This window comes from Apteryx rowi, unplaced genomic scaffold, assembly GCF_003343035.1.
Source record: "Apteryx rowi isolate R43461 unplaced genomic scaffold, aptRow1 scaffold_51, whole genome shotgun sequence".
In the NCBI taxonomy this organism is placed as follows: domain Eukaryota; kingdom Metazoa; phylum Chordata; class Aves; order Apterygiformes; family Apterygidae; genus Apteryx; species Apteryx rowi.
Genome location: NW_020450772.1, coordinates 727,301 through 735,680, shown reverse-complemented (window position 1 = coordinate 735,680; position 8,380 = coordinate 727,301). Strand labels below are relative to the sequence as shown.

The window sequence follows — 8,380 nt, the reverse complement described above, 5'->3', positions numbered from 1 at the left end:
GCAGGCGGTGGCGGGGGGAGGCAGCCGGAGCTGCGTGATGCTCAGAGGGAACCGGGCGAGGCGGCCGCTTGCTGTAGCAGTGCGGTCTCCGGCTGGAGATAACTTTACGCTTAAAAAATGTATATATTTTTAAAAAATCCTTATAAATGCAAAAGAGAAGATGTTAAACTTCTTAACAGACCTGTAATTGCCTGTGCCTGTAGCTGACCGGGCTGTTCCTCCTCTGCGGCTTGTGAGCCTTTGTCCTTAGTCGCCACATCCTCCCTTTCCGTCGCCGTTAGCCCGGCTCGGGGGGGCAGGGAGGGGGCGCCGGGCAGAGCCGCCCCCGCCGCGGCGGAGCCCCGCGTGGGCCCCGGCCCCGCAGCGCCGCGCGCCCCCGGCTCCGGCGGCCTCAGCAGCGGGCAGAGCCGGCCGGGGAGAGGGAGCGTGCATGAGACGAATGAAAAACGCATCCTCTGCTTCCAGTTCCTCCCCCTCYTGCTGTTTGTCCGTGTTCTCGTCTGAATTTCTCGTTTAATTGACCTTTGCTGGTGTGAATCGGTGTCTACAGACCTACGAGTTGCAGCAAGGGATACGCTGGACGCGTTTGTAGAAAGGACTAAGCTCGTTCTTAAGAATTAAAAGCAAGTTGGACTATGGAGGAGGAAAAATATCTGTTTAACCACTTAACTTTTCTTGTTGTCATTCACTGCCACTTTCCTTTGAGGGCCAAATCTTGTTTGCTTTGTTTTTTATAAGCCTGCCTATGAGTAGGCACAGTAGAGGAGAAACTGGAGAAATAAAGGAAGGGAATCTGCTGGTCCTTTAGATGAAGTGTTTCTGATGTTATTCTCATAACTATTTACTGTAACTTGATCTAATCACTGATAATGTCAAAACCAAAATATCTGAGCGGGAAAAAGTGTTATCAAAGGGCAGCTGAATGTAACGGGAGACTTTCTTTGCTCGGCTCCGAGGGGATGAGACGTCAGAACTGCCTATTCTAAGCTGTACTCCTTTCTCCCGTGTTACGCTGTGAGGCTCGTTTCTTGCCTAGTGGCTCACTCACTGGACTGTGCTTGCCTAAAAGGTCAATAAATAACCTCACTGGATTTTAAAACCCTGTTTACAGAAAGGTTTGCGGAATAACTTTCCTGGGCTGAGCTGAACTGAGCTAACTTAAATATTTGGGAGCACTCTGTGGAATGGCTGCACCATCCTCCTGAGAAGGGCAGGGACATAGGGATGAATTCAAAACTGTGCAGGTTAAGCCTGTTACGGAGAAGGAAACGGGAAGAGAGAGACTGCTTGTTTTCTGACCTCATCTTTTGCTGCGTAACCTGATTCTTGTAGCTGGTCCTGTATCTTAAAAGGTTGTCCTCATCTGCTGGAGTCCAGGATAAGATAAGATTATAGTGATGCTGAATGTTCCCCAGGAGGAAGAGTATTCCCAGGAAAAATGTTGCCTAGAAGGCCTCTGGGACAGGAGCCAAGAGAGTCTAGTGAGGCAAACTTTTTTTCCTGTTAGTTTTAGCTTTTCCTCTTGGAGGGCGAGGGCTGAGGGGGCTGGCGTCAGCCGGCCTGGGGACCTCAGCGGGCTCCGAGGGCACCAGCCTTTCCCCAAGGCTCCCCTATTCCGGGCAGCAGGTCTCCTCATCTCAGCAAAAGCTGCTGCTTGGGGATGATGCAGGTGCTGAGTCTAGTCGAATCATCTGTTTTCTTCTGGTTTAGCTAATGAATCTGCTTGCTGCTGCTGGAGGCGATCGCGCTGCAGAGACGAGTAGCTCGGTGGCACCGAGGCGTACGCGCTGGGACGAGCTCCAGCACAGCCGCCTGCGGGTACCAGCCAGGGACACCCTCACGGGACTGCAGCTGCTCTGCTGACGGCTCACGGTAAGTCTGTCTGCTCTGGCTTCTTGCGTGCGTCTTTGCAGRCCCTTCCTTTAGGTTGGTAAAATGCTCCTCAAGTTACCGTGGAGAGAGCTCTGTTTTGGGCTGTGTTCGTAAGGAACAGGGGCTATTTAGTGCGGGCTTTCTGGGTTTGTTGTGCTGCCTTTTGCCTATGTGTTCATCTCTGTGACAAAAGCTGTAGCTGAGCTTAAAACTCTTCTTGCCAAGGAGACTGACACCTGGTCTAGCGAGCTGCCACGTGTCAGCTGTGCTGCAGTCATCGACTGTATGTGTGTCTGTTTCCAGCAAGGTTAATTTTCTTAGTTTAAATGGCCATAAAACAGGATCTTTTCTCTTCTATCTTATTCCTGTGCAAACAAATATTTGTTGATGAGGCTTAGATAACAAGACTGCAYGTTTGGTAACTACTGCTTGTTTGGAAATACTCTGTAAGTTGGTTAAAACCAAATTGCAGAAATGGAGGCGTACTATCACTGACTGAGACCTAATTTTCTGGAGACAAATGGGGCGAGTACTTGAATCTTGGTTTGTAGCAGTTGCTGAGAATACTGTAGCGGTTCAGTACTGCAGGAGCTGGAAATGCATGGGAGGAGACTAGAGTTCCCAGTATGACATGGCAAACTGGATGCAGCCAGTGGTGTTTCATATCTCTAGTGCTCTCCTTGAGACTGTGGCTCGAGAGGTACTTGGCTGCAGAAGTGGGATTACTCAATATTCAAAGGCTTGTTTCCCTGCCTATCTTTGAGAGGCTAAATGGCCCGCTGAAGGGCAGACTTTTGCCAAAGGTGGCACATACATGACGCCACCCATGCAGGTGTCTTAACCTTAGATAACTGTGAAGCACAAGTCTCTTCCTGCTTCAGTTTTGCTCCCGGCGGGAGGAAATGCAGAATAAGTGCTGGCCAAAATCCGCATCAGGTTCTCCTGCCATTTGCGCTCAGGCTGGCGCGGCTGGCTGGCCCTGAGGAGAGGTCTGAACTAAAGCTCTCCCCCCTTCCTCTGCTTCTCCTGACCCACTTGATCTGTTGCCTCAGCAGCTTTTGTGAAGGGATGGAAATGCTGCAGTAGGRTCGGAGTCTTTCACAGGAAAGTCTAAGCTTCAGGCTACTATAGTGCTAGGTAAAAATATCTTTTTCCTATTCTCAGCTCATCATTTATAAGGATCATGAGAAAAGATCTGACAAAATCGTTTTGATGATGTCTTACAAAATGCACAGACCTTTCCTGTGGTCCTTGGATTTGCCGGGGTAATGTAAATCAGAATTCTGCAAAGGATTAGCAGTCAGAGAGCATTATGACTCAATTTGATACTTTATCTTAAACAGCCTTTCTTAGATTGCTGACCTACTTTCACTGTAACTGCTTCAGTGTGCACGGGCTTCGTTTCTGAATCTAAGGTGGTATACGTCCTTCCGAACTCCTGGAGATCTCTTCATGTTTGGAGAACATTTCCTTTGAGATTGCATACAGACTTACTAAAATTCCTGATTGCTATGGATGTGCTTGAAGCTTGTGCCACTTGACTGGCAACTTTTCTATTAAGTGCTAGTATAAGTGATTCCTTTGAATGTTCTTTCAGTCGGAAATGGGCTGATTATATTGATTACAAAACTAGAACATGAAAGAAGACACTTTCCATATAAAGTGCTCTTAGATGTTTAGGCCAGCAGGAATCATTGTGATCAGATGTTCTAATTACTCAGGTGATTAAAACCTTGAAATACTTTATATATTTAGACCACTTGCTGATAGGTARAATTAAGGTTTGTTGTCTTTCTAATAGGTGCACTGCAGTTCAGCCTGTAGTGAAATGTGAACCCCAAGCTTCCTTCATGAAGTCCATCCCAGTGGTTCACAGATTGTACTGATGCAAATGCAGGTCTGATTAAGTTTGTAATGTTTAGACTGTGTTCTGCTCACTTGATCTTTGGCAATATTTTTGCTTGCTAAATTATTTGGCCCTAGTGTCACATCTTCTCTCTGTAGTGCTAGATTACTGTCTTCCTCTGGTTTAGGTGCAAGTGCACGTGGGCATGACCTAGTTGTGCATTGACTAGGCTGGAAATGAGAAGAAGGTTCTTTCTATCGGAGTGTTGACATTTCAGATCAACCTTTCAGTAGAAATAGCTGTAAACAGCAGCAAAGCTGCTTTGGAGATGGACTGTTACCGATTTGCGAAGGGTTTTGTACAGTGTGCTGACCTGCAGGAGAATGGCCTTTGTGAATGAGGAGGTCCTTTCCAGCGTTATGTTCCTGTTGGCTGGAAGCCTTTTTAGTTGTCATGCTAACACATTTTTAAGAACTCTGTTCTTTTTGGAAGCTCTCCTATGAACTAGTGTACCTTGTAGTACCAGTTTATCACTTCAGAAATTCACYCAGGCACCCAGGTCACCAGAACATGGCCAGCAGGGAAGAGAAAGATGACAGAAAAGTGCTGTCAGGAAAAGCTGCCAAGGCCAACTTCAGGGACCAGGACATAGTCATGGTAAACTCCGTGCCGTTACCTTGGGGCACTTAGCAGATACTGAATAATGACCAGTCCGTTAAAGACAGCAGGAGCAAAAGGCTGATCACAGGTATGGATAATTCCACTGAAGCCTAAGCAGGATTGCAAGGTTCCCGTCTGATCGATGGGGACAGCCGAATTACTGAGCTGGTTTTGTCTGTTAGCTCAGCTGCCTGCTGCCGAGGACTGCGAGTGCAAAGCAGTCTATTYCTTGCTAAACTTGAACATCCTGGATCCTCTCTGGGGGCTTGGTCCTCATCTCCTGACAAGAAGCGCTTTGATGCGGTGGATCGGAGCGTGTGCATCTCTGCCATTTTGGCAGTTTACTTCTCCAAAGGGTGATTTTGTTTGTTTATTAACTTTCCTGTCTGTTGACATTCACTTTGTAGTGGGTGAAATGTTTCTGCTCTTCTGTCCCTTTTCCATTTCCATTAATAACTCTAGGACAACCTGTGCAGAGTTTTCCCGAGCCTCAACCAAATGAAACTGGTACAATTCCTGTTAGTAAGTGACAGCAAAAGTCGACAAAGTTCTGGTTAGCTTTCCTTCTGCCGTAGCTTGGGAAGGCAATGAACGGTAAGAAATACAGCAGCTGTTGGCATACGTTTCTAAGAAGACCCTTGGGGCATTGATCTATGCTCAGTGTCACAAGAGAACAGGACTCTGCAATTTATACTTGGATGGGGAACTGGCAGTGTTGGCTTCCTCACTGAGTAAGGGGAAGCCCTGCATAAACAAGCCTCTGGGTATTAAATCCAGTCTGGTCCTAAGAGTTATCAGGAGCTCATTTCTGGAAGAAGTGCCAGGGCTGTGTGGTGGAGCGCCTTTGTGTAACACCCTTGTGTCAGTCTTCTGGTTTCTGTCTGTGTAGGCTCCGAGTGGTGCCTTTGCTTAGCTCAGGGTTTGCAGATATCTCGGCAGTGTTTGGAAGCTGCCTGCCGAGTTTTTGCCCTGTGTACTTGGCTTTGGGTGTTTCTGAAGTTGCAACTCTGCTAGCAAGTTATCAGATGCTGAGCTTAATCATTTGCTCACTATCTGTCCCTCAGAAGTTATCGTAACCTCTGGTTTTTGGGTTTTTTTTTGCTTTTTTCAACAAAAGTTGCACAGAAAGCTGCAAGATAACATCTTGCTTATTCTTGTTTCCTCATACCTTAAACGCCCATTGGGGAGATCTTTATTTAAAATAGAAACAGATTGCGCAGCGTATCCCCGCCTTTAACCAACAGGAGGTTGAAGGGCAGGGAGGCCTCCAGCTCTTTGCTTTTGCTCTTGTGTCCCAGGAACCTTTGCCTGGGAACGGTACCTCCATAAGTGCAGAAGAGTRCTGTACTGTGCTAAACTTTCTGTGCACCCTTGATGTGTGCTTCCTCTGGGAACCATCAGCTGCTGAAAACTGAACTCAGCTGCCTTGGTTCTGCTTGCTAATATCTGCCCCTGCACTACTGCAACAAGCACCTAAATTGGGCTAAGGAGCTGATACCCCCCCCCCCAACTTAAATTCTCATTCAAGGTTTCATAGAGATAAGTTCATGCAAATAAGTTGATAAGCTGATTTATCTCTGTAAAAATGTCCTTCGGATCACAGTTACAGCACAGAGCTGTTGGTCCTGCACAAGACTGGTTGGCATTTTGCTGTTGAGCAAGACTGAAATACATGATGGGAGGACTGGGCTTTAGTATGCACCTTTCTGCCTGCATTATGCAGACCTCATGCAGGAAGGATTGGCTTGCGCAGAGCTGCTGAATGGGCTCAGGCTGTTTGCAGAGAGCTCCGGAGCTGCGTTTAGTGCCATGCCTTTCGGCGCTTTCCTGAAGCATTTAGAGGCTGGACCTGAGCGCGGGCTCAGTGCTGTGGTTGGCAGTGGGACTATATATCTCCTGGCAGAATTGCCGTCTGCTCGGGTACTCGGGCAAGCGTTTGAATCTGTGTTGTGTGAATGCAGGAGATCTGATCCCCAGGTGAGTGATTATTAACCTTGGTGGTCTTTGGAAGGGGCCCAAGGACAGCTGGAGTCTGCACCAGCCAGAGGGTACAGCCAGCACAGGCGTGTTGCAGGATGATGCTGTTCCCAGTCATCGTGGTCCCTTTTCCCACAGCACCTGGAAGCGTTTTGAAATCTTACCCAAATCTACAGTGCAACTTCTAAATACGTATTGACAGCTGCTACAGACTGCTTGTGGGAGAGCGACTGAGCAAGATCCAGAGACGGTGAGCAGCGTCAGCATCCCTAGCGACATTAGTTGTTGCCTGCTTTCTGCTGCATAATTTGGTAGAGAGGGTCATCAGCTGAGCAGGAACAAGTGAGGATACTGGTATTCTGCTGGGCCCAGGCCCTCGCCTGGGACAGTGGAGATCAGCAAAACTCTCTTAGTTCCGGCTGTACAAAGTTTATTGGCTGAAGTACTGAGCTGGAGACTGGCCTGTCAATCTGTACAACTATAAAGCGTTGCAGAAAAATTGAAGTTGTTGACAGCATTAATCAAAATTTTAATATGCTTTATGGCTTGTCTTTTGTGCCATTATAATACAGCATTCACTGACTGGAAAATCAGAGGGGTTCAAAGAGGCCTGCCTACATTCACTAGATTTTCTGGAAATACCCGATGTGTACCAACACAGTTTGCAGTCTGTCAGAAAAATATGTTGATGATATAACAATGGGATGGAATGACAATAAAAAATTGTCACGGCAATCTTGCAGCAATAATAACTATTTCACTAAAGTGGATCTCTCGGAGACTAAGAGATCTGTGGTCATTGTTTTCCCCCTGCAGATCACTAATCTTGAGGAAATGCTTTTATCTTGAAATAGCATTTAATTCGCAATACCAGAATAACAGTTTCTCTGTTTTTCTAAATTTGTTTATAAGACATAACCCTCAGAAAAGGCTCCTAAATGGAGGATAATGTAGAAATCCACGTGCCTTCTAAACAGTAATTAGGCACAGAGCATCTTAAACCAATTAATTTGCAAAGAATGGATGCAAATTGCAAGGCTTCCAGGGGCTTCTAGATCTTTGACATGGTCAAAGTGTGCTTGAAAATGTACTCTGATAGATCAGAGAAGAGGTCTTCCTGTTATCTGAGTTGCTTTGTCTATCAAGAGTATTTAAGAATTTGAGTTAGAACTTTTAATTTTGGACTACATTTTTCAGAGCGGACAAATAATCGCTCTGCTCACTGGGTTATTTCTGAATGCGTGCCATTGGTGTGGTGCATTGAATTGATGTTTCCAAGCTGCTCCTTTTGCTTGTCTTACCCAAGTGAGGATGTTCCCTTGTTAGCTAAATTGGGATGTTAGGGTTTCATCTTTTTTTGAGGTATTTGGCCTGTGTTCTAATTAAGAAATAAAAGTTTAGTTCTGCATAACTTGAAGATTTTACTGCTCTCCAGGTCTGGATAATCAGGGTGTTAGTTCTTCATTCTCCTTATGACCTGATGCTAATCCTGTGACCCTTTGTGCTTGCAAGGGATCTTATGGAAATTAAAGATCTGGATGTAAAAGATTATAGTTTTTGGATTAAAACTATATTTTATATTATTTATACTTTCAATATAAATCTTAACCCAGCTTTTATTTCCCCATTACAGATTCAGTATAAAGAATTGTGAGGGAGCTGGGCACATCATAACTGAGATCCATCAGCAGAGATGTAAACCTTGTGCACTGTCTTCTCTGTACCAATTTTTCACGGGCAAGTTTGATTGAAATACTGCATATGCTTTATGAAAGCCTGGAAGGTTTTCATGGATCTTGCTTTCTTCCAGGACAGATATTGTGTCTGAATTTAAAGTTCATTTCCTGTTAATAGTTGTTCTTGCAGTCTTGAAATTCACTTTCTACAAATGTTTATGCCAATAAAAGAGCAGAGCTTTCCTGGGAAGACTGTAAAAGAGTAACCAGTTCTGCTTTAACAAATTCCTTCTAAAACTTGATGGAATTTACAGAATCTGTAGCTTTGCTTACTAAGCTGCCTTATGCC

At 45.7% G+C, this 8,380-nt stretch overlaps 2 protein-coding genes across 3 annotated transcripts in view; one reads left to right on the top strand and one right to left on the bottom strand.

Annotated features, from left to right (window-relative positions):
* LOC112972889 overlaps positions 1-452 on the bottom strand; it is a 6,959-nt gene extending 6,507 nt beyond the window's left edge. The window contains exon 1 of the mRNA XM_026080061.1: positions 182-452. Within this exon, the coding sequence (XP_025935846.1) occupies positions 182-452 (271 nt within the window). The remainder of the gene's footprint in view (positions 1-181) is intronic.
* The window catches only part of ST6GAL1 (ST6 beta-galactoside alpha-2,6-sialyltransferase 1), a 66,104-nt gene that overhangs the window by 6,124 nt on the left and 51,600 nt on the right, over positions 1-8,380 (top strand). For both annotated transcript variants that reach the window (XM_026080082.1, XM_026080084.1), the window contains one exon: positions 1,711-1,872. The gene's annotated coding sequence lies outside the window, so the exon portion shown is untranslated. The remainder of the gene's footprint in view (positions 1-1,710; positions 1,873-8,380) is intronic.